We start from the raw sequence: 27,687 nt of genomic DNA, 5'->3' as shown, positions 1-27,687 counted from the left end.
TTGCTTTCATGTAAGCATAATGTAAAATTAGCCTTGTGTAAAGACTGGGATTATTCAGCATACAGAATACAGCTGTCCAATCTCTCAATGAAGTCTTGACATTAGGCTAATTTCAAGTATACTAACATGAAGGACAGACCCAGATTTTTCATATGAATGACTCATTTACTTGCATGCTTCATTAAGAAAGGTGTGCAGCAGTTTAGTAAATACATGGTATATATAGATCACATGGGTCAGAAGAAAAAGAAACCAAAAGAAACTTTCCCATGGTTGAATTGCACATTGTATATAAACCCATGTGATAATCAAACTTGTCAAGAAAAGTGCTCACTGCTGAGTACACACAAAGTGTTTGAAATTCTAAAAAAGTGCCAAGACATAGTATATTTTTATAATCCAACATTTGGTGTGATAAATTTACAAGAAAATGACACACAATAGGTCTTATTTTTTACATTTGTCAATAAATGATAATGAAATGAAACACTGAAACAAAGTGGATATTATTACAGGAGTTGTATACATGTAATGTAAAAAAACAAACAATATTATTGTCATCAGTAACATTAATATCAGATGGTAGTCACTCTTTGCCCACCAAAAATGTATGAATGACAATCACATTACAAATATTGAGGTGTTTTCAAACTATAAATCAATTTTGCAATATTGCATCTGCAACCAAGCATTTCCAATCATGGTCTGTGATACACCTAATAGTTAGTCCCACCTAAGTGGCAAAATACAGCAAAAAGGTATATGTGTTCACAGACTTGACACAGGATTTAAGTACATTTGAAAGTCCTTGAAACATCTGATCCATAAATGACCTGCTCTCACAGTTGACAAAATAACTTTCCGAGATATTCCAGATTTGAAATCCTTATTTTATACCCTTTACAATCATACCAAAACATGTTAGGATGGCTCCTTGCTTTGGTCTTCAAAAATCAATATTTGCTCCAGAATTTCTTTTGTTTCCATTGATTTTTTACAAGATCTATAAGTGCCCTGGTGACTTTATGCTCATTTTGTTGGAGCAGGTAAATGCCGTGCTTTATTGGTGATGATCTTTTCAAAATATTCACATTATACCAAATTACTGTTAACCTTTGATGAGCGATACTGTGTTGATGCAAGCATACTACTGTGTTGGAGCAACACATACAGTGCAAAAGTTCACTCACAAATTTCCACTCGGCAACAACAGATCGCCTCTGTAGCCAATCAAATACAAGTGTTTCAATGCAGTAAATTATGTAATGTACACTTAAAATATGCTCTCATCAAAGGTTTACAGGAGAACAGAGAAAGATTATAAGTATTTGAGCCCTGAGGGATTTATTTGTAAGACACCAAAAATCTCCCCACTGATTTGGCAGCTCTCATTCTGCTTCTGCTTCTTTCAAGTTGCATGTGACTATGTAAAGAGAAAAGAAACTCAAGTCCTATCTCCTTGCACTACCAATTGCAGCACTATTTTCAAATTGGTGAATGTTTACACAGGGAAATAACTATTATAGCAATCATCTTAGCAATGTCTTTGTCACCATACTTGTTTAGATAGGAAACCAGTCAATATCCCATGGTATTAGAACAAGCACATTTCTTACTCATCTGTGCATAATACAAACAGTATCAAAATCTGTAGTAAAATAAGTGACTTGTGAATTTATATCATACACCAAAATAATCAAATGCTCAAAAAATTCAGTTGTGCAATTTTTCAGAATGGATTATTTATATATATTCAAAACATTTATCACATATACAGGGTGTACAAAAACAATTCAACACTACATTTATTATAATTCTCTATAGATAGAAAGTCCTTGATGAAACACAAACGTACAGCTTCTTGTACAAATCAAGTAAAGAAATTCACAGCATACCAGTAAACAGTCCAATTTCATTCTAAAATATTGAAGAAACACACAAAAATGATAAATGATTGTCTCACACACACATTTTCGACACAATAAAGGGCATCATGCACACCACAGATGTAGATAAAGCAATTATCAATATTTATATTATCGACTAAAAGGTCTGCTCTACAGACAAAACCATGATTTCAGTTTGTGATACCCAAAGGCTTTCCAAAATTGTGGAGCCATGTCAATAACATGTATATACATAACACAAGTTTTTCTTGAATGCATGAACAGCATATAGAAGTTATATACATTGGTCCTATATTAAATTAATTTAAGCTTGAAATGTTTTCAGTGAACAAACCAGGACCCAATACTAAATGAATAACTTTGGTAGAATATAAGTAGAAGGCAAATGAAAGTAGATTTTATCATATGCTCAGGTGTGCAACACACAGAATCTTGGGACAACTATCCAGTTAACACGATAGCAATTGCTTTATTCCGTGTGGTAGTAACTGGATTTTTGACCAAGATTCTGCTTGCAACACACACAAACATAATATTTGGATCTGTCAATTGAATGCAACTACATTTTAGGCAATGCTTATGAGATTCCCACATACTTAATCATGTCTATGTACTAACAAAAAATATGAGTTGCTCCGTTGCACTAGGATTTCATGAATCAAATTTGTCTGTTAGGCTGCGATCACATAGAAGTATACGGTATTCAACCAGGCTGAGATCACATAGTATACTCCTATGTGAACTCAGCCTGATCGAATGAGCGTATTTCGTATAGCGAATACCGTATACTTCTATGTGATCGCAGCCTTACGGTTTCAATATTAAGTGAAGGAGCAGTTCATCAGGACCGAGGTTAATTTCAATATATTTAAATTCATTAAAAGAGTATGTTGTGATACCAGCATCCTCTTTATTATACCCAAAATTTCAGTTGATTCCGATTTTGCGAGTTATGCATGATTATGTATATTATAATGTGTTTTAATTTCGTTTTGGTGTACCAGAATGTAATTCAAATTTCACGATATCTTTGCTAAACAAATTAATCTGCAAAAATTTTTTTGTACACAGACATTATGTAGCCAGAGGTTTCAGTGGTATAAAAATCTCAACTTTTTTTGAGTAAAGTGGGGGAATGATGCTGTGGATCACAAAATGCCTAAGAGGCAACACAGTTAGATCTAAATGTTGAACTACTTAACACAAGTATTAATAATATGCAACCAAAAATAATATAAAGCTTTTCACTCTGGAGCTTTCCAACATAGAGGGTTAATAAGTAAGTGTTGGAGAAATCAACACAAAATTCATGTTCTACTCTGATCAGCTCGTAATAGGGTTGGACACACAGTACTACGTGAAGTGACGCACGCTTTTGTGAATTTATGGGGGCATAAATTGGGACTTCACTTCACGCAGTAACAAAAAGCGAATAATTCTCGCCTATTACGAGCTGATCTTTGTATAGTATTAAACAACAAAAGAAAACCCTCAGAAAACTGAAATGTCTGCTGACAATTTTTCATCTTTATTGCAATACCATGTGATGATAAAAATATTTAACTAGTGTAAATTTAATCAGAGGATTTCAATTCAGTTTTCCTGGACTGACAAAGCATTAACACAGGGAGAAACCTTAAGCATTCCATCCAGGTATATGGTTTAACAGATTGGGTTAATGGATCTGAGTTTGGCAGAGGAACAAACATTATGACATTGTAGTAATTTTACTCAGCGAGTCAATGACATCATTTAGCATTTCAACAGACGCAGCTTGAAAACATGAGCTTTTGCTCAAATCGATGGCGTATGCACATAATTTTATGAGTTTTAAGACAATGCATAAATGTGCACCTGAAATGGCTGCCTCAAACATCCAATTCCAGTTCTCTGCCCCACCCTTATGTCATTTACTCTCTGAAGAAATTTTTCACACCAGCCTCCAAGAAAAGGTTCATAATGTGTTTCATACCATATTAAATTGAGTTGACAGTCACTCAAATATTAGAATTTATTTCTACATAGTTGAATTAGGCAAAATAAAACCTGAAAATCTTAATGGAGAAATATAATGCATGCATGTCAATATAGAAAATAAATCAATACAACAGCAACATTTTAAGAAAGGCAACTCTGGTGAAGATTCTTCTTGTAAAGTACAACTGTACACTACTCAAACTTTGCTGCTGAATAATTGGTTAGAATTATCACAAAATTGGTTGGTCACTGTGTCCTAAATTTACACAGGACTCTTTTAAACCATCTAAGTCACATTTTTTAACATGAAAGACAATTATTATGGAGACAGAAAATGAAAATAGGATAACATAAATGCTAAGTGTCTGCTGTACTACAAGTAATAAATTATGAACCAATGCTGATGTCTGCACAAGTAAGATTTATAGACAGGCCTCAAAATAAGGTGAGTCCCCGCAGGGACCCAAATGACTGTAAAGATATGTTTGGGCCCCTGGATTTCTCACAGGGCGATAAACTTTATTGTATGCAACATGCCTATGCCCGGAGAGTACACAAAGAATGTTGGCTTATTTTGAGGCCTGTTTGAAGGATTACATAAATTATGGCATCTCAAAAAAACAATTTCACATCACAAGATACTAAAACGGCACGGTATACATAGGATGAAACTACAGGATTCACAACAATACACACATCATCACATATTCATAAAAGTCCTACAAGTATACAAATGTTGTTATTACTTATATACCATCATCTTAATAAACACAATCTTTTTCACTTGAAATATTTACTAAATCATGAAGTCTATTTGTGGTTTAAGAAATGTTACATTTTCGTTGCAGAAAACAAAACAATAATTTTTCAGCATCAGTTTCCTAAAAATATTTCCTTCATTTGAAGTCTAGAATTTTAAGCTACTGGTGAGACTGATTTCACAGTTTGAAATTCAAATAATACTGGTTTCACATTTTGCTTGTGCTGCTTTGGTCATAATTAGTAAAAGCATACACATATTCCATACTTATTTTGAACAATACCTTCACTGAAAGCCACAAAATACTTCTGAAAAAGAGGTAACTTTCCGAGTTTATTTGTAACAGGCATTAATTTATTACTGAGAGCAGGGTCTAGACTCATTTTTTCAGCATAGTTATACTACCAACATAATATTAATTCACAAGAAATTTAAAACCAGTATCACTTTGGGGAAAAAAGAGAGAAAAAAAGTTAACAGAAAATTCTATATGCAAGTTCTATGTTATGTTCCTCATATTACAGTTAAGCATCAAAATTATGCAGTGTGACATGATGTGGTCATATAATTTGCCCAGCACAACTGACATGCTGCCAGCATAATTATGCACTTTTATACCCCCAATTTGCAATAAAACAAAAAATTTGTTGGTAGCAACACAGTGGCGTAGTGATTTTTCCAAATTTTCTGTTTCACATAGTGACGCGAATGTATGTTTTCCTCTAAAAGTTATTTCTTTTTAACTATTAACGATACAGTTTAACCTTAAACTTCAATTTGAAATGGAATCGGGTTACTGAGCGATAAAAGTAGAGGAGTCTTGACTCAGTTATTATTAGTAGCATATCTTTCAAACACATTGTCAGAAACATATTTTGTCCTTCACGTACGCCAATATGTGTTGCAACTGACGAAATATGTAAGTTGAGACCTCCAAAAATAAGAAAAAAATAATTCCAACATTTTTCTATCACAGAATTCATTTGGTAAAACAAAGCATGCTAATGTGCTATCGCCAACTCTCAGCAACAGGCATTATAAAGTGCCCTCAAAAAGAAACACCTTGCATATTCTCCATGCTTTGTCTGGTAACTACTGTACTAACTGTTGTAAACAAATACAAACTTGGAAAAGAACAGTGCAAGTAAAATATTAAGTAGGCAAGTGGACTTCTAAGTGGGACACTGATTGATGCATTTTCTGCAACCTACATGGTGTCCACATCGATATGGATGTCAGAGATGCACATAACTTATGCAAAGCATGTATGTTGCGACAATTTGTCACACCAAGCCTGTCTCGTTTTTTTATGACTTGTACATTATCTATCCATCACACAAAACCTTTTCACTCAGATAACGTTATATACCAACAGCACACTTCAAAACATGCCATTTTCCTTTCTAGCAAAATATATTGTCAACATGCACATTTCATATATTGGTTCATCCTTTTACAGATATATATTAACTACAATCCTTGTTTCAGATTTATCTTGTTTGTAAAGCCCAAAAACTTAAATGGCACTTTGACCTACCTCCAAATTCAACCACCGCCTACTATGAGATGCATATATGCTGCGAAAAAGGACACCCATACTCGCCAACGGAGGGAGGCATGCACACATGGACCCCTAGAATTTCTGTAGCCCCTTTTGCCAATTCTAAGCGGAGGACTAACACCCAAATGAACGCATGGAACTTGCCCATCATAGAACATGTCCATTCAAAGGCAGGATGAATTGGATGCATTAACCAATCTCATCCCCAACAAAGCCTAGCTCCTAAAGACAACTACAAGGCATTTAAATATTCACTGCATTAATCTGTTGCGCTAGACTACTTCTTTACGTAGACATTGCACACACTATTGGAATGTACTTCTGACGGCTACTTTTAAGTGCCATATCATTTTAAAAGTATTCACAACCACATGACAACTCACTTACATTTTACAAATTAAGTTATAAACAGTCCTGTAAGTGAAATTGTCTTACATGCTAGATGCTCATCCACACATTTTATAAATATCTAGAAAGTGGTGAGAAATTATGAAATGAACATATATCTAAGTTAACAGTATCTATCAAATCTACTTGCATAATTAAAGGTCGATGTGGCAAAACCGCCTATTTCTACATTAAGGCATTTGTTATGTGAAACACTTTCAAAACGATCTGGCACCATTTTTACATTATCATCCTACCAGGTTAATTTGAGACATTTTCAAAACATAATAATTTCTAAAACTTTCACATCTGCTTTTTTCATGGAGTTAGCTGGAAAACACCACATGTTTTAGTTGGTAACTACTGCTGTGACAATTTTGGTGGGTGTTGTCGAGTTGTTTGCTGCAGTGTCAATGCTGAGTTTAGGAGTCAGTGTTGTTATTGAGTTAGTTGTCCCATTGGTGGTGGTCGATGCTGCCAGTGTTAATGTGTTTGCGTTTGAAGCACTGCTATTCAATAGTCTCTCTCCCTACCATCCACTTTATCTGAAAAGGAAGAACAAAAGGGATAATTTTCCATGATAACATAACACATGTTTCTATTAAACTTAATATGGACTCATACACAGTGGCATGTATAGGTCACATGCATAAAAGTATTATATCTTTTTACACTTCAAATAAATCAAATGAAATTGATTGAAAAAGTCTAGTAAATGTCTTTCCCTTCAGTGTAAAGTACAGTGTTATGTGTAAAGGTAAACAAGAGCTGTCAAATGGGAAAGGAAGTCTCTACTGCCAAACTTGTGTTAACGCTTTGCGGCATGTGCAATTTACTGAAATACGGGCTGTATTTTATCACAAGAAATCCTTTATAAAGAGGGACAACAGCGTTATTTTTTCATTAAAAAAAAAATTCCAGCAATATATATGGACAAAAAAAAAAAAAGTGGAAAAAGGGCAATTTTTAAAGCGGGTGGTAACCTGAGACAAATGGTTTTTTCCCTTTAGCCTAACAAGACAAACATTTTGAAACCATTCAATCAAGTTTTACCCGACTATTTTGAAAGGAACAAACTTTACCCCAACTGAATTTTTACTTTTGTATGCTAATGTATTCAAATTTCTAAAACAAAAGTATTTCAGTGTTATGTGATCTGATAAGAACTCATTTTTAAATCAAATCATTTACAACTCTGTTTTCTTAATCTACAGACACATTTAAAAGGGAGGGATTCTCTATTGTTAAAATTATGCTTGTATGAAAATATTGAGGATTTAAAGCCATATTATAACATTTCTTTAAAAATAGAATTTAGTATTTATTTTCTATAAAATGTTAGCTTTTACTGTCAGATATGTCCCCTTTTAATTTTGAGCCGAACAAGTGAGGTAAAGCAAAGAAAATTGGAATTTACTACGGCGCCAATGCATGTTACTCCGGCGGTTGTAATACAGTACGATCCTCTGGCGTGCGTGTGTGTCCCACACGCCGTGTACGCACCCCTGTGTTATGAACAACACATACGCGTTCAACTAATATTTCTATCGTAATAATAAAACGACGGTTCCGGCGGTTTATTCAATATCACAGATTTTGACAAAACTAGCACCTAAAGTCTTGATTTTTGCAGAGAATCTTTGTTTACTAAAGTACATTACAATCGTGTAAAAACCTGAATTAAAATTTTTTTGAGGGCGTTCTTCTCAGCAAATGTTATAATATAGCTTTAAGGTACACCTACCGTTGGTCGATGCTGCCAGTGTTAATGTGTTTGCATTTGAAGCACTGCTATTCATAAGCCTCTCTCCTCTACCATCCACTTTATCTGATTAGGAAAAACAAAAAGGGATTATTTTCTATTGATAACATACAACATATTTTTCTACTCAACTGATAGGAATTCATCTTTAACTCAACTCATTTATTTACAGGGGCATTGAAAAGGGAGGTGATTCTAAAATTATGCTTGTATGAATTAATCAAGCAAGGCCTACCAAACATCAAAATTGACTTGTGAACCTACTGATGGAAATTTTTGTATTATTGTGTGGTATTGAATAAAAAGGTCAGTCAGAGATATTGTTTGCAAATACTAGACTGAAATATGTGTACCTACCCATAACAGCAATAGGTGTTTCCCCTGTGGCTGATGCTACCCTGTGTTCAATCAAGTAGAACATGTATTCATCATACAACAACCTAATGAGATGAAAGGATCCAAAACTAGCTGCACTCCTCAATGTCAAGTCACGAATTACCATTGAACTGAAATGACAAGTAAAATGGTTGTAAGTACATCTCAGAAAGAATATTTTTTACACATGGCAGTCAAGTTTGGGTACAATTTTACCAACTTTCTAATTTATCAAAGATTGATCAGTAAACAACTCCTTTGTTGTCTCCGTCTCTCCTCTGTTCCTGCTGTAGCTCATATCCCGCTTTCCCATCCCCTATCCCTCTTTATCTGTCCCTCTGGCCTTCTTCCCCATCAACTGCTAACAAATATGTGAATGTGAAAAAACACAAAATGTAAATTGATTTTTAAAAAGTCAGTATAATCGGGCATAGTAGGTTCTATGCAAAAAAATAAAAATAAATAACGGCTATACATTTTTATTTTTGCCATATGTTTGCAAAGCTTGATGTTTTGCGGATTGTTAAATAATATTGCCAACCCTTGGCTCTCATGCACTCTCCTTATTTATTTTGCTATTCCCGTGTTTATTCCCGGCTTCTTTACTCAACATGCATGCCCAATTTTCATTTTATTATGATGCAATTAATGCAGACCAGTGTGTAGACATGCGCAAAATCCAATGCAACCCGCGGTCATTGCCAACACGCTCAACAGACACCTGCAACCAGTGATGCTTAAGATATACGCGATAATTTAGGCTGTTTTTGATCATTTTTGGACTTAAAAATCGCTGAGATTGAAAAAAATGAAGTGAATATGCACTATATGCAGCTACACCACATTTCGCCATAATGCATTTTAGAAACGCTTGCTGTGAGAATAAGAAAAATTTTAATTTTAATTATTGCACAGGTCACGGCGACCATGTGACCTTTCCGGAAAAAGCCGAGTGGCAGGTTTTTCAAATAAATATTTTCTGTGTAAAAACTGTACCATCAGATAGGTAATGGAATATATGAATATTAACTGTACATCTATCACAAAAATTTTTGATAACAACTTGCGTCACAATTGATCTAGTATAGAAGATAGAGAATTTATTTCAATCTTATATACGCCATTTTTTTTTTGGAATTAAGTGAAAATTAATTCTGTAAAAACTAATTATTTCATGTAATTTTCACATTAGACCCGACAAAAGATTACCGTTTTGTTGTTAAGATAATCTAATCTTTTGATTTCGTAAATAAAATTAGGGGTCTAATGTGGATTTAGGATGCAAACTGGAACAATCCAATACCTTGTCAAAAACATTTGCTTCAAAATGGAGTTCGGATGCACTTCGTAATACAACTTCCGCCACTGCGGCAAACCACATGCACAGCAGAGCACGTGGCCGATATCAAAATTGATTTTATGTATTGTGTATGTATATATAACCCTCGTATTAATTGTCTCTATGCGCTTGAGAATTCAATAATATAAATAATGGTAGCTTTATTATAATACACATTAATGTTTTAAGCAGATAAAATTCCAAAATATGATGTAGTAATGAAGTTGCGATTTATTAATATTATATGTTTAAATTTTCATGATGACACTATCAAGTCCTTCGTGGTCGAGCGGTCCAAGGCGCTGGTCATATGGTATACGTGATAGCGGCGCAATGCAGCGTGGGTTCGAGCCCCGCCTCTGCCTATAAATTAAATTTCCTTCTTTTTTAAATTTCATATTATGTTAGGGAAATGTAGCTGGGAGAATGTATGTATGGCGAAGAGTGGTGTGATATGCAGCGGAACTCTGTGTATGATTTGCTTCGCAAAAATGCAATTTGCAAATGCATTACCATCATTTGAGTTTTTATCACGAAAGGTTTTCCAACTCGGTAATTTATTATAGATGTTGCACATGGTAACAACAACAACAACAACAACAACAACAACAACAACAACAACAACAACAACAACAACAACAAAATCACATTTGTTTTCAAACCACTCGTGAGACAAACCTTTTTTTTTTGGCCTTATTTTGAAATTTTAAAACGCTTGAAATATCACAAACAAATAGGCCTATGTTAATAAATAATGTAAATACAAGCTAAAACCGTTGGGGTTCGATAATGAACCCCACAAAACTAACCGAGTATATGGAAAATGCCATACGGCCGGGCGGTTTCACAAGTTGCCGGCTCTATCATGCCACTCGCCACCTGCTTGCTGCCCAATATAATTACACTGCCCTCTATAATACATTTTTAAAATTCTTTTCTTGCTCTTACCTATAAAATGACCATTTTAGAAGAAATTGCCTCGCAGCCTTGGCAAAGTTGGGCGAGTTTTCGTGCGGCTTGAGAATCTGATTAACCACTCCTTCTAACCAGCTAGCCCACTCTTCTAGGGAGTTCTGCTGTTGCAACGTTCTTTTGAAGTCTTGCTCTAATTTCTGTACAACTTTGTCCTCACACTGGCACACCCATGATGCTTGCTCCTAAATAAGGTCAAGAACAAAATTGTGTTAGCAACTTAACTGTTTCTATGTAACTTCTTAATACCACACATACAAATTGTGCGACATCTAAGTTCATATCATATTTAAATAAACTGACTCTGGTCATGTTGGACATATTCATTACCCCCTCCCCAAGAAAATAACAGCCCCGTCAGTCAGACCACCGCTTCCGGTTTCAATTGAGCTTGTTGTTCTATGAACATAGCATGTATCAATTTAGAAAACACGAAAATACCAAACCATTTTTATATTCCTGCGTAATTATGTGAGATAAACTGTATTAACATAAATTTAAATGCCAGATTCATTTATAATATTGTTCACACTATATTGTTTAAAACTTAACTATCCATTTATCCATGAAAGTTGATAAATAGTGTTATTCATTTCCCCAAGAATGCTACCTTATTGCACATCATGTATCAGCACCAAGACAAATTGGGACAGTTGAGGTTTAACACCCATTCACATGGAATCATTGGAAAGTTTGATGACATGCACGCACACCTGCATGTACACACAACCCACCTGCACATTAGCAAAGTCTACTCTGTTGAGATCGCTCAGCATCTGGTTGATTTGTGATGTGTTTTGAAGCACAGCTCTTGCAGCCTGTGCCAAGTGATTCAGAGAGGTATACCGACGCAGAGTCTGCGCAAATGCCGTCACTGCTCCAATCTACAAAGTGAAACATTTAAATGAATGTGTTTTTAGAACACAAGCACAATCCTTGCATTTGATCTGAAATGTTAACAGCTAAACTTCGGCACCTACGCCACATTTAATTTACTCACTTGACCTTTTTCAATCTACAAGTAGAAGGATTTAATATTTAAGAGTATATTTTAAGAACATGAACCCCTTACATTCTAAGTCAGACTAACAGAAATATGACAGTGCCTTTAATAGTAATAATAATAATATGGAGGCGCTTTTAAGTGCATAAACAAAACATGTCTCTATGCCCTTTACAAACAAGAAAATAAATGCTATCTTAAACTACAAACTTACACTACAAACAATAAATACATATTAAATGACATTTGAAATAAATAAGTGAGTTTTGAGTTGCGATTTGAATGAGTTCAGAGAATGTGCTTGCCGAATATGAATTGGTAACTTATTCCATAGTGTGGGAGCGGCAACTGAGAAGGCACGCTTAGCATAAGAAGTTGAAAATCTTGGTGAAACAAGTTGGTGTTGTGAACTAGAACGAAGTGACCGAGGTGGATTGTAAAAGAAACAAGTTCAGCAATATATTCCGGTGACTGACGATTGACGGCTTTGTGTGTAAGAAGTAGAATCTTGTAAATGATGCGTTTGTGGATAGGCAACCAATGAAGTTGTTCTAAGACCCCTTAAATATGATCAGATTTCTTTGTTCTGGTGATGAGACGCGCAGCAGTGTTTTGGATTCGTTGAAGTTTGTCAATCTGAGCACAAGGTAAGCCATAAAGAAGTGAGTTGCAGTTGTCAAGATGAGATGTTATAAAGGCATGGACAAGTCGTTCAGTTTGGGTATTGTCAAGATATTTCCTTATTTGGCTGATCTTCCAGATGGCATAAGTTGCAGTACGACAAATGTTTGTAATATGATTGTTCAGAGAGAGTTTATCATCCACAAGGATGCCCAGATCACGAGCCTCAGGTGAGGGTTCAATGAGTGATGTACCAATTACCACATGAAATTAAGTTAATTTGAAATTGTCAATCTTATCAGCACAAATTCCTAACATCACAAATTAATATCGAATAGTACCTCCACCAAGTCTAAATCGAACAACCTACCCATATATCATATTTTAGGCACATATATTTTGTCATGATTTATAATGATGATGATAGATTTGATGTACACAAGACGTCTTCTTACAAAGGATTTCTCACCGAGTTATGGATACATGTATTATATTTGATTTTTTAAATTTTACAAACTTGTACTATTCATGCTGAAATCATTTGAGATACACATACCTTTATACCCATCATTGCTGGTGGTATACCATTCATGCTGTTCTTCAGCCATCCCTCTAGACTCTTGGCAAAGTTTCGAATTGCTTGAGTCAAGGCACCTGAAAGGATTGACACAATCAAATATATGTTATGGCAGTAATTTCATGTCATAGCATAATAAATGCCATAACAGACACATCATGGTATAATATAACAATTACAATAAATGCAACATCTGTAATTCATCATCTCAAAAGCAAAATTTTACTAAACTACAAAACTGTATACATTAATTAGGTAGGTTGAAATAAAAGTATGCGTTCTGTAGCAAGTATATTTCTCATTTTGGGTTAACAAATCACACAAAAAAATGCATAAAATGCCAATAATAATCTTTTTTTCAAAGCATATTCTCATGTTGTGACAAGTGAGACAAAATCAATGAAACTTGCTCAAAATCAACCTTCAGTTTTCCTGATAGTTTTAATTATCACATTTAACTCGATTGATTTGATCAATATTTGACCATTAATCCTAACAGAACCAAATCCAAAATAGAATAACACTTCATATGCACCTTGGTCTTGATAGACATTTGAATACTGTCATCACCCCCTCATTCATTGCTAAGGCCACATTATGTTGCAATGTCAACAACTTCCTCAGGAACAACAATCATCTAGCCATTACAAAATTGCCATTTCCTCCCATTCCGGGTATCATACGTGTTGCCCTTGCACACAGCAAAATTATTATTCTCCTTTTTATACCATCTCAAATTCAATGAATGAGTGTTAAAATCTAGGTACTTACTTGGAATAGGTCTGAGTACATCTGGTATAAGTACCTCCACCAACCCCTGGTACAACACATGGTCATAACTCTTAATGTATTCCTGTATATCTTTACACTGGCACATCAATATTAACTTTTCCTTAGGTAGTTTCTCTTCCAGGTTATTATCATTCATTCTGTAACTATAAAAAAAAATCACATAATTATAACTTATAAGCAATACCAAAACTTGTCAGTCTGCACTCTTGAGTGATGTAACCATAGCAACATGTTGATTATTGCCATGGTAACGGTACTATCAAGAACTGCAAGCAGCTGGTTTTTGCTAAGGCAGGAAGGGGAGGTGTCTGTTGATTTAGGAAGCTAATCTGCTATTCAGTTGTGATCAGGAAAGCTGGTTGAGTAGAATGAAATGCTTTGAATTCATTTAATAGTGACAGGCCAAATTTAAAGAAATATAATTTCAACTCAAAGGTGTGTTTAAACTAGGTCTGCAGGATTTGTCACCATCATGTAAATATAACATTTCCTCTTTATCCCACTTCCTTTTCAAGGCCCAATTACTTGAAATGTGCATTATATACATATAAATTGAAAGCTAAAACATCTATATATATCCATATATTCACAAATTTCTTCACTTAAACATTTAATAATTATTACAAACTTATCCTAAACATGGTGGCATTTTTTTCACAACCTGTTGAAGGTTGAGATAATCTTACCTGCAATTAAATTCACATGGAACATTATCTTGTTACAAAGTTTTAGCAATTTCAGAGGTTTTAGATTTTTTCTCCTCCAAGTTTGAATTTCTAAGAAAATGGACATCAATACTCACTCTTCATCTGGTTGATTTCTCCAAAATGTTTGCCATAATGATTCAATCAATGCAAATTGTAGATTCACTACTACATCCAATACAGACTGAAGAAGATAAGAGAAAATAAAACTCAATGTCATTCACAAGTAATTTGATCTCACTACTTAAAGCTGTGTGGTCCAATTGTAATACACAATGCTTTTTACCTCACATTTATATTGCAAATTTCAAGTTAAAATGCTCTGGTGGTTTGGATTCTAGAAGCAAAAATGCATGACTTTCGGGGCGTTTTGTTCATACCCAAATTAAACACATTTCGTGCCTAAAATTTCATTGGGGAGTATTAAAATAATATGAGCTATTGAGCTTTCACCTGATACCTACATCTGCATTTTGAAGGTGGTTAAGTGGGGGATGGGGCTGTAAATCAACCAACCTTCAATTTAACCCCATACATTTCAGATGTATTTAATGTCACAATATTTTTGGAATTATGCAATTTGGATTTGAAAGCATTAGGCTATGAAAAAAACCCTGTTCTATGGGCGGACAGACCTTACGGTTGGTCATGCTTTTTTTGCAAATTACCCCAAAAATTACCAAAATCTGTAAATATTTTGCAATTTAGGGAAATATAAAAAAAAAAATTGTTCTTTTTTTGTTCCTGATATTCTGATATTTTCGAAATTTGGGTCAGCATTCATTTGAACAGGAAAAATTTGTTTACCCAATTCTGGTAAATTCTGGGTCGGTCGGGCCCATAGAACAGGGTTTTCTTTTTTCATCACCTTATGGACGTATTATTAATATCATTTGCTCAATTTCTCAAACTTGTACACTTCAGGGCACATTGGAAATTTCTCTCATATATTGCACTTATTTCTACGCTACCAAAATACCCCTTTATACTCTGCAATAACAAAAGTATGCGCCAACAGAAATAATGAATACTAGAAGAAAAGTCTTTTGTATTTTCTTATACTTTTGTATTAGTGAAGAGAAGAAAGAAATCCTGAAATCAAGATTAATTCATAAAACTGACCACTAGTGCCCTACCCGACCTACCTCGCAATGTTCTCTGTACATGGACTCAAATTCATTGACATCATTCTGCGTCAATCCATCCGGCAGTGGAATATCTCCTATTTTGATTTCGTCAAAGGCTGGCAAGGCCTGTGCGGCATCCCCTAGAAACTGCTGGTGTTGCTGCGTTTGACTCTGCTGCTCTCCGCCACTGCCTTGCTGACCACCGCCTCCTATGCCATCAGCTGCTTCCATTTTACCACTAACTGGGTTAGACTTGAATCTATTGAGATAAATGAGTGGTGTATCAAATTAACGGCTCAAAAGTGACATATCTTATGGAGGAGTTTCATTTTCTTCAGCAAATGTATTCTTTTGCAAAAATATCAGAACCCCACTCAATGGGTTAGACTTCAATCTATTGGCATAAAAGTAATTTGAGCTTACTGCTCATTCATGATCTAAGTATCTTTTCATGTAGATGATTTGAACTTACTTCATTTCCTTCAAAATACATTCTTTTGCCAAAGGGTCAAGGGTCATTCAAAAAGTTATGCCTCAAGCATTTATGTAACTTTGCATGATTAGAAATACCAGCATCACCTTTTTCTTTTATTTAATGATTGATTCTTTCTTTTCTTTTTTGAAAGTAACAGATTCTTTTCATTTTTGCAAGTAACTCAAAATAGTATTTGGTACACAGGAAACGGTTCAAAAAGCTAAATTTTTAATGAAAACATGAATGTGTCCCATCCTTATATTTTAAGATCTAGATAGTAGATACAAGTTTTTCTTTCTTTTTACAATGCTAAAAGAAAGTGGGCAGTATGGCTATCATTAATAACAGTAGTTTTCTTATCAACCTGCCTTTTATCATGAACTCATTGATTTGAAAAGTTCACTGTACCTTTTTGCTGAATTGATGGGTTGCTGCCTCATTGCTGTATGGCAACCATCATCTTGATACTGATTCAGTATTGAGCCACTCTTTATTCTAATACCATAGTAATGGTACTTAGAATTACCCCTGGAAAAAAAAAGTAGCAAAACCAATACATTACAACATCTGACATAATTGGTTTCCATCTATAAACACTGTTGAAAAAATGTCAATCTCAAGTTGGTTAATTGCTCATGAATACAAGGTTTACAAAGCATTTGTGACATTTTAGGATATATCAAAATTTAGTTTTTAATCGATTGAATTTGAAAACTTATCATGCTGATCACCATATCCTATATCAACCATGTAAATAAATGATCAAACTAGTGAAACCATTGGGGATTCCCCGAGGAAACAACAATAATGACGTTCTCTATATCATGCTATTCCTTATAATCTTGGCAAAGGCAATCTGCAAAAGTCCCGACTGGATTAAAACAGCCCGTTTCCTATAAGTTTTCATAGCAAATAGCAGCGACTTCATTTTTCCCACGCAAAGTTGTTATTTTGAAACACAAAATCATGATGGTGCTAAAACAGCAATAAAATATTTTGGTGACCCGAACATCCCGTTACAAATACACATATACCTCACCTGTAAGATTTCTTACCTTGTTCCCAGTCTTCTAGTCCTCAATCCCAGAAACACAGATCTTATGAGTTTACCAAAAGATGCTGCATTCACTGGATCCAGCTTGTGCTCATTGCAGTGTCGCAGATAATGATTATACAGCGTACTCGCGTGGTAAACTCACCCCTTCGGGCGGTCTCGTAATTGTCCAGCAGCCATTGAACCTGTGCAGCCAACGAGTTCAATGCAAATGAATCCGAGGTCAAACAAAAATTGCCCTGCTCTGTATTTTGCAACTAGCAAACATCAACTGACGCCATTGTCGTAAATTATCGCGGAAGATCAAATGTATGTAAAACAATAACTACTACTGGACCTTTTTCGAAATACCTTTTCAAGTGAAGATAATTTGGAGCCCATTTTCTACTAAAATTGAAAATTATAATTATTCCCATTCAAATCTAAAAACAAAATTTTTTCCACCTAAATCATTCAAAACACAACCCTTATTAATTTTATCAGGTGAAATTTCTGTCAACCGAAGAAGAAACTTTGCAACCATCTTCTTGTCAATGACCTAACCAAACAGAACCAGTTGTAATATCATTGTCCAAAACAAACTAACAATACCCAGAAGTGGTATTAAACAAATACATTACCCACTTACCAACCATTAAATGAACAAATATTGGCCACTGATCTTTCATGCAATTGGCAAAACACAGAGCATGCAACTGACACATTGGATACAAGCTAGATCTACATAATTACTACACACTGCAAACAGAAGCAAAGCAACAATCACACAGGATTTTAAGGTATACATAAAAGCAGGGAATATTATATTTCTTATATTAACTTGAACTTACTGCAGGGAAGCAGGGAACAATTAACATGCACCTATTTACTACAAATAAGCAATTACTTTCTATGTATACAAACAAAATATCAACATGCAAATACTACACAAAATGGCCTTATATCAATTTAAAAAATCGGATGAATGAAATCTGGTCTTTGGCATTGTTTCCTCATCACATCAATAGGCATTTCAAAACATTATTATTATTGAGCTGGCCATGTCAGATGGATTCCATACATGTTTAATGATCAAAATAATATCTTTACCTTTTTGGAAGTATCAAACACCCCCCATTTGCTCATTAGCAAACAGTAAAAAGCAGGCAATCCTTTCTACTTATTGAGGCTAAGCTGAAAACATTGAGAATACTGGCAGCCCAACACTGTTCAGTTTTTTATACTTACTGTTGCAGGAGATGCCCTAGTTGTGTGTGTAACCGGAAGGCCTTCCCCATCCATCATATGCCCCTGTAAGACATAGGTCCCTCCTGGTTGAGCTACCAACTGTGAACTTCCTATCACTGTGCCACCTCCGATGAGTGCGCCTGCACCTCCGACAAGGGTACCCAAGTTGCTGCCCACTGACGCCACTGAACCAAGGGTCTGTAAGTTGCTCGATGTCATGAGCCCTTGTCCTGCACTGGAGGTGTAGTATGTAGAGGAGATGGGTGTTGGCTGTGCATACATGGTGGTCCCCTCACTGTAAGGATAGTTGTTGGCCCTGATTTGTCAAGAATTGTGGCATTGGTTTGGTGCCAGTGTGGAGTGGTAGAAGTGGATTGAAGATGGTGGGTATTTTGTGGTAGGAGTTGTGGTATCAGTAAGTAGCATCATCACCGGTGTTCAGGATATTTATTGGAGAGAGAAATGTCAATGGAAAAGTGGAAAGAGCAAGGTGTGGTTATGGTTAGTAGTATGGTAAAATGGACCCTACACCAGGCAGGAAGAGGGTGGAGTTACTATACAATGTTTGGTGCTAGCTAGCTGGGTAAATTGGGGACCCACTTTATCGATATTCAGATTGCAATACAACAGAGCATGTTTGAGTTTATTACAGAGTTTAAGCTTCCATCTTCATTGAATCATTTCAGTTGCTTATTATAATTATTACCGTTTTCCTTTTCATTTGCAACATTTCTTTGCCTAAAATGACCATTATGACAGATGGGCAACTTGTATGCAACTTTGCTACCAGAGGTGTAGCATCACAAGTTATAAAATAGGTTAACATTCCCTGCTTAAATGACCAATATGAATGACAGATGGGTTACTTATGCAACTTTGTGACCCGAGGTGTAGCATCATGAACCAAAATAGGTATCAAGTAGGTTAACAATAGTATTATTGTGCATTTGGTGTGTTACTGTTATTTTCAGCATATACAAGGGAGTGTAGCATGTGAGCATTACATGAGACAGGTGTGGCACAGTGAAGGTTTTTTCCCCCTTCTTGTGTTGGGTGTCAATAGATCAATACTTGGTGCTATACAGAGTTATCACATGGATATTTTGAAATGGCTGTAACCTGTTAACATGAAACATGTGCAAGTGGAATGTTCTTATGCAGGTGACATCTCAATTTATTCTTAATTACAATTTAACTATTTCTTTTTTACAAATAGTGAATGATATATATAGATCAAGGTAGCATGTGTTGAGTTACTTTAATATGATGGCACTTGTTGTTAAGTTGTCTTGCGATCAAGCACTTTTTAGGTTGTTTGAAATCAAAACGATTGTCTTTTTTTTGTTGTTGAAAATATGCTCAGTCAGTGCCTAAATTGAATGTGTTACACATGCTACCTTTTTGAACAGAGCTATGTGAGCACATCATACCATAATGCACACGCAATACATGTATGAGAATCATGCATTTTCACATACATGAAACAAAACAGAGGCACAGCATCTACACAAACGGTCATCTACTGAATCAATTTGGGACATTTTGTTTACAAGATTGGACAGCCACTTAACTAAATCACAAAATCTGTTTGTTTTGTTTTGCCTCCCCCACTCAAAATTTATAATAAAATGATAAAGATCTGCCATTTTGAAGCCCAGAACCATTTACAAGTCAAAACTATGAGAAAAAGAAACTTAAAGGCAAACTGAAAGTGTACCAAAAAAAAAAAAAAAGAGGAAACACAAATAGCACAAACTCAAATGGGCAGATGAGGATTTAGATCACTTGTTGAACATTTGTACCACTTGTTTATGAATTTTTCAAAGTGCAGTTTGCACAAGTTTGCTCATTTTTCTGATTTCAATACTGCTTCAAATATTTGTTTTTTTTGGAAAGTAATTTCATGTTTTCTTGAAATGAAAATGATATTTAATGTCCAAAAAACTTCCATTTTAGTTATAAAAAAAGAGCAATATTATATATTTCGCAATAAAAAGTTTGTGCTAAAATTGAATTGGTCATAATTTTTGTAGGCAATATCCATAATTATGGCTACACAATCAAACAACTACAAACTAAAAAAGGCACAGCACAGCAAGCAATAAATTCATCTTGAGTCTGAACGTCGCTTCTTTTTGTTTTTCTAAGGAGTGCAGGATGACAATAATGAGCTCACATAGCGCCGTTAGCATAGATGGTACTGGTATGGTCGCCTCCATCTACGTACTGCACATGGCCCTGGTAAACGGCCGTCTGAGGGCCGCCTTGCCCCGTGGTCTGCAGCGTGAGTGTGGTGGTGGGCCTCGATGAATCTTTAAGTGCGTTGCTCGGTTGGGCTGCTATGTGAGGAAAAAGAATTCAAGAGAATGTTACTTATACATTTATCAGTTGACTATTCATATTTCCAGAAAATAATTATTAAGTGGAAAGGTAAAGCACCAATCGTAAGTAGGCAACTACGGTACCATATATTCGAAAAAACAAAACAAAAACAAGATGAAAGAGCAGTTTCTGTGGAGAAAACACATACATACACCTTGAATGTAAGGATACATGATCAGATAGATAAGTCCTCTCATCAGTTTGTAATTTGCAATATATATTATTATTAACATTTTAATTATTACCAATTCTGGTAATTCTATGTTAGTTACACAACCTTAAATTGTTGTTTTGTTGATCCATTTCTTACTAGTTATTAAAGTCATCCTAGGCGGGCCATGGTGGAACGTACTGTTGCGTACATGTAACATACTAAGCGTGTATGCAGTGTAAGGCACTTGCATGCAATCTTCGGGACCGCGTCATAAGCCTGCATGTTTATCCAGGAGCTACAAGAGTGCCGTGTGTTCCACTTTGGCGAAATTTTATTCGAAATATATGTACCTATCTAGATGTGTCATGTATGCTAAGGCCAGTGAGGAATTAATTAATTCACTTGATGGAAAAGTTAAGATTTCTATTAAAAATCTTCATGTATATTCCGCTACACTTACTTGCCACTTGTACAAACTGTTGCACTGGTTGCAGAGTATGTGCCTGTTGTGGCTGTGCGATGATGGTTTGTGGTTGAAGGGTTGTGCTGGTTGTGTGCTGCTGCTGATCCTGCTGTGATTGTGATACGGTTATTGCCTGCATTTCGTAAGTCTGTGTTGCCATACTACATCAACACTGCAAGGGAGAAGAAAAATAGTGATACCATCTATATTTAATGATTGATGATTTCACAACATAGTGATCGCTATGTAACATATTCACAATTAACATTGGGTAACGTTAACACTCAGAACATCCACTTTACCCTTAAAGCTATTGAGCTAAAGCAAGGGGACAAGAATATCCCTCAAGCCAATCCATAAAATGTGGTCCCTTGCATGACTCTGGCAAAAATATCAATGGGAGAAAATCACTCACAAGGCAAGGGATAATAAAACATCGAACAGCATCTTACTATAAATAGGGGAATGTTGCGACTGACTGACTATGTGGGTGAGTACATCAAAGGCTCCGTCAGTGTCGATCCAAATGTCACCAAATTCATACGGGAGATCGAGGAATATTTTTCCTAATAATCAGACTCTTTATATTATATTATAAATAGATACCAACTTTTGACCCATTTATAGAACAAGTTTGAAAGTCTTGATGTTATCATTTTACTGAATGACCTTTGGTATTTTCATTTTTACCTGAGGTGATTCACGCTAACTTATAATAGAAAGCTGCAATGAGGTAGCATGACAAAAATATTACGCATGTCAAAAATCAACGCATTCTCCAAGGTAAATGATGTCATCAAATGCAAAACAAAATAGCCAAGATTAACTGGCACAATGCCAGAGAAATCTCAGTATTGACAAATCTGGCCAGAGGATGCCCCAGTTTGTATGCAATTTGAATTTTTTTTAAAAATCAAAGTTGTGCGTCCTTTTTAATCAAAGTTGTGTGTCCTTTCTTCTGGAAATGAAACTGCTGACAAGATTCTTTTTGAATTGTCATCAAATGACTTTACTGGGGCATCAGCCAAAAATATCACTCCTTTCAAGGTTTATCTATTTTGTGCGAGCCCACCAGTGTCGTAGACTTTTGTAATTGAGGGGGCAGTTATAGGAATCATCTGCCAAGGGATATCAACGGATCAACTAATATTGGGGCATGAAAGAAGCGGGACCCCCCCCCATGAGATGACCGTTTGTACTTGTTTCAATGGTGGATCAGTATTTTGACTCTCACTTGCCCCCCTCCCCCATGTTCGCAAATTATCCAAAAGAAAGCCCTTACCACCGGTGACTACATGTACTTGTTTCAGAGAACATATTTGGACATGTGAAAATACTTAGTTCTCTGGTTTAATTTGTTCATATTTGGACATGGGTTTCAAGTTCTGTCATTTGCTTACACAATGCAGAATACATCAATGGAAAGTTTGTATTTAGTATTTCTGTCACACACATGTTTAAAATATGTCAATACTATATTAATAATTGTATTGTTGAGTGCATGCTGATAAGGTTTCCTGCATGGTTCTCAACAAGTATGTTTGGGGATGATACATGTGCAGTGATAAAACATCCATTATGACATGCTCTGGTGGTGTCTGCAATGCCCTAGCTTTTTATATTGGCAGGATCCTATATCATGCCAGGAAATGTGTTCATGTATATAATTACAGCTGCAGTGACTGGCCGAGGTGTGCATCTATTAAATCTGTATATTGGGTTGTCTCTACTTTCGAGGGTTCAAGGAAATGACAGACCATAGAGGTTACATTATTGTGAAACTTTGCAATTTGTAGATATAACTTTCTCTTTGCATACAATGTGTTGCATTTCCTTTGACGTTTTAAAATAAGAGTATCGGAATAGATACATTTGGAAATATTCTGAATATATATATCATTATAGACATAACATTAAGCCATTTTATCATTCCATTTAAGCAATGTACGTATGTAAAGAATTTCATGCCTGAATCTCATAATTTACTGCTTGTTACTTGAGAAATCTTACTATAAATAAATATAAAGTTGTACGCGAGTTTGTATGTCCATAGAAAGGCTCTGTCAGTCTGGATCCAAATATCTCTAAATTCATACAGGAGATTGAGGAATCTTTAAAATATGTTTGGTTGAAAACGGTCAAGAATTGGGTTTCAAAATCAGTGAAAATATGGTTAAAACCAGGGTTTTTAGAATCAAATTGGCTGCCAACCAAACGTATCATCGCAACCGGCAACAGCATATTGGCGCTGCATGTGTCATGCACACTACGTCATTCGCACGTAAACAACACAGAGCCAAGAGACCAGTGGACATGATAATACGGAAAGGAAAAAGAGAGGACAAAAAGGAACATGGACAGGGGTCACGAGTACGGGGTTATGATAACGGGTGAACACATCCGCAGACACGCTATAGTATGAGTGGCATACAGGGTCTAATTCTGCATAAAACCGGGCAACGTTATTTCTATAGATCTGCTGCGCATTCAAATTGCATTGTATTGCAACGTAATTTCATTTGTGTCCAGAGTGTCTATGCTAATTATGTTTACACAACATGAACTCACGTGTTTTCAAGCAAATTCGCCGATAATAGGTTATCAAAAGCGATCGGAATGTTACAAAAGTACAGATCGCATTCAGCTTAATTCATATGAGATGATCTTTGGAAAAATACGGCATAATTTGTCTTGGTGTTTTGCGGAATGCCATGCAGTAAAATATTAATACGTGGCGGCAATTCATGATTGACAACTAACAATCGGCGTGTCCTTCGTATCCTCCACTGTCAATTTCTTATCCACTCACTAATCCTCACAAAAGCTTTGTGTTGATTACGTAATATGTGGAGGCAAATTGCAATAAGTACAATGAAATAATGAGTAGAGGCGGGCTCCGAGGCGGGTTTCTTCTTCATCTTACGTAACAGTATTGTTCTCCAAAAAACCCGGAAGCTTGTCGTTTGGAGCTCTAGCTGAAATACAGCAAGATAATGTAAGATAGTAAATGTAAACCTGTATTTTAGCTAGAGTATCTCGAGCTAATGAGTGGGCGTTGTAAATATGGGAAAAATATGTGTGTCAGTGTGTTTGTTAAAAAGTATGAAGCGGTATACTATAAATAAACTAGAGTTACGTGGTTCGTAATTAAGGTGGCACCACACAAAAGTGTGTAAATAACAAAGGTTTGTAGTAGGCCTATACTGTAAATAATGTGCAATATGCTCATTCATATTCATAAATATGCAAATGACACGACACAAAACTATACAGCACATCAGGCCACCATATATACAATAACTAGTTTGAAGTTAATGAAAATGTAAGCCTGCAAAATATGCAAATAAGCTCATTAATATTCATAAATATGCAAATAACATGAAACAAAACTATGTTAGTACATCGTGCTACCATGATATCTACCAAGTTTGAAGTTGATCAGTCTTTGCGATAAAGCTGCAGAGTGGATTAATGAAAATGTAGGTAAGATATGCAAATCCGCTCATTAAAATTCATAAATATGCAAATAACATGACACAAAACTACTATACAGCACATCAGGGCACCATATGCAACCCCATACCAAGTTTGAAGTTGTCAGTCTTTGATATATCCTATAGATCACCATAACAAGTTGATTGGTTATTGCGTTGGAGCTGCACAGTTGATTGATGAATTTGCTTCTGCCCGGACAGCCAAATAAAAAACAAACCACCAGGCAACCATTTGGATGACAACATAAGCCCCATATTATGTGTGGGCCAAAAAGGAAACAAATGAGGACAAAAAAAAGTTGGAACAAAAGAAAAGAAAGAAACTAATCAGGAAATAAATGTAAGAAAAAAAATTAAGCAAAAATAAGAAACTAATCCAGAAATATAAGAAAAAAAAGGAAAATAAAATGAGATGGAAATGAGAGATTGTAAGCTAAGCAGCAAATAATAACTCATACAGATCTCCAGATAATCTGTGCACAAGGTTATTTTGCATGATATGCATAAATTATGCAAATTAGGTACTTAATTAGTAATTACCATATTTTGCGACAAAAACATGCTAAAATTTGGAGACCGCCAATTGCCACCCATCCACCAAAAGATAAGCTAAAAAGGAAATGTAAGGAGGGACAGATTTAGATTTATAAATTTACAATGATTCTACCTGTTCAGTGAACGCTCCATTTACTCATCTTTTGCGCGGTTCCTCGCTAATTGTACAAAATAATTTTGTTTTCCAATTTTTTTTTAAATGATGGCAGCACTTGTTGTTAGGTCCAGGGACTCTCCAAATTTTTGAAAATCGTAGTGCGTTTTTGGCCTCCAAAATCGCGTATTCTTAGCAGTCATAAATTTAACTATACCCTTCAGCACAGACACATGGTGTCAAAAAAGACACCCTTATTTGCTATATAATCAATTGATGATTTTGAGACCCTTACCACAGACCCGTGTTGCAGTAGAAAAAAGGACCCTTATTCTGTGTTTTTGTTCACACGCATGCTTACAACTTTTTATGTGAGTGGCCCCCTTGGGGCCAGTGGTCAGCGAATTCCTGTTAAGTTTGCCGCTTCTTGTGGATTCAGGTGCATAGCACACTATATATAAATCACTGTTTTTTTATGTGGTATAGAAATTATCATTGTTGCATTTTGGTGTTTACTTTTTAGGAATCGGTTAGCAACATTTGCACAGTATTTTTTGTATGACTTTAGCACATCAAATTGCATTCTGAATATGTCCTTCGCATAATTTTGATTTCTTGAAATACACAATATAAGGCAAAAAAAAAAAAAAAGGTTTGTCTCAAAGCTCGCGCTTTGCGAAATAAAAAAAAAAAAAGAAATGCGAAAATTCTGTGAAAATCAGATTTTTTTTCTCAAAATACCATAAAAAAACTCCGGAAAAAAAAAAAAAAAATCGCATTTCGCATTTGTTTTCAAACCACTCGTGGGCTTTGTATGGCAAATTATTAAAAATTGGTATTTTTAACAGTCCTCAAAGTAAACTTTATAAATCTTATGATATGTACACGGTACTTTAAAGTGTATGTAGCTGGGACGTTAAGTTATAACCATTATTTAAAAATTTTGACCTTTCATATTGGATACACATTTTTCCCCCAAAAAGGCCTAATATTTTTAGGACATTCCTCGTATTTAGAATGCAATTTGGGAATTTGGTGTGTCTGATGGGCTCTCATGTCCCACAAAAAACACCATGCAAACGTTGCTATCCGATCCCTTAAATACAAAGTCATAAAGTATGATTTCCATCAAATTTTAAGTGTGTTATTCTTTACTCAAAATTGTAGACCTGACAAACAGAACAAATTAAATTGATTCCATTTAGGTGTGAGTTGGGACATGTGTACAATGTAAACATTACAAAAATTAGCACACAAAAATTGGGTTAGAAAAAAAAAATCAACCAATTTGTCAGTCGTAACACATAGTGCCATTACGTGAAGGACAAAATATAGTATTTTAACAGAGACGATACTCCTCCACTGTTATCTCTCAGTGGCCTAATTCCATTTGAAATGGAATGGTTCAATAGTCAAAAAGGAATAACTATTATAGGATACAGCTAGCTCTAAACTTTTACGCCACTATGTAAAACGGAAAATTTGGAAAAATCACTCTGCGCCACTATGTGTGGTGACCGACGAATTTCATATTTATGGCTTTAAATTGGGCCAGGGGTATTTGATTCAAGCCATGCAGCCTTTTGAGTACTTCCTCATGTCCGTTGTTGCCGATGTATTTTAAATTGAATGAGTAAAGTTAAATGACTGAACGAATGTATATTCAGGCCATGTACACAGTATTATGAATTTGAAATTGACCTGCTGCTTTTCTGTACCATGTAATATTCTCAATACACATCTGCCAGTAACAGGCTTATTTAAATTGTTACTGAACTTTGTCCTGGGGAGAATGGAATGCAGCAAATGGCAATGTACATATCGACGGTTGAGAACCAGAAAACCGTAAGGGTAGACGAGGTATATATTATTGAAAAATAGCACTTTGATGTTTTGCAAAAGTTCACAAATCATACTTTGAAAAT

The 27,687-nt window shown here is 35.3% G+C and overlaps 1 protein-coding gene across 1 annotated transcript in view; it reads right to left on the bottom strand.

Moving 5' to 3' along the window:
• Positions 1 to 354: 354 nt before the first annotated feature.
• The window catches only part of LOC140152636 (DNA-binding protein RFX2-like), a 39,677-nt gene continuing 12,344 nt past the window's right edge, over positions 355 to 27,687 (bottom strand). Inside the window, 16 exon segments of the mRNA XM_072175060.1 lie at positions 355 to 7,137; positions 8,337 to 8,420; positions 8,712 to 8,860; positions 11,017 to 11,225; positions 11,775 to 11,924; positions 13,221 to 13,318; positions 14,013 to 14,176; positions 14,836 to 14,921; positions 15,883 to 16,123; positions 16,748 to 16,867; positions 17,395 to 17,522; positions 17,524 to 17,544; positions 17,546 to 17,578; positions 18,621 to 18,936; positions 20,797 to 20,959; positions 21,617 to 21,791. Of these exon segments, the coding sequence (XP_072031161.1) occupies positions 7,106 to 7,137; positions 8,337 to 8,420; positions 8,712 to 8,860; positions 11,017 to 11,225; positions 11,775 to 11,924; positions 13,221 to 13,318; positions 14,013 to 14,176; positions 14,836 to 14,921; positions 15,883 to 16,123; positions 16,748 to 16,867; positions 17,395 to 17,522; positions 17,524 to 17,544; positions 17,546 to 17,578; positions 18,621 to 18,936; positions 20,797 to 20,959; positions 21,617 to 21,779 (2,157 nt within the window). The 5' untranslated portion in view covers positions 21,780 to 21,791 and the 3' untranslated portion in view covers positions 355 to 7,105.

This window comes from Amphiura filiformis, chromosome 5 (genome assembly GCF_039555335.1).
Source record: "Amphiura filiformis chromosome 5, Afil_fr2py, whole genome shotgun sequence".
NCBI lineage: Eukaryota > Metazoa > Echinodermata > Ophiuroidea > Amphilepidida > Amphiuridae > Amphiura > Amphiura filiformis.
The sequence above is the reverse complement of the archived record's forward strand: the minus strand, read 5'-3'. Positions and strand labels throughout refer to the sequence as shown.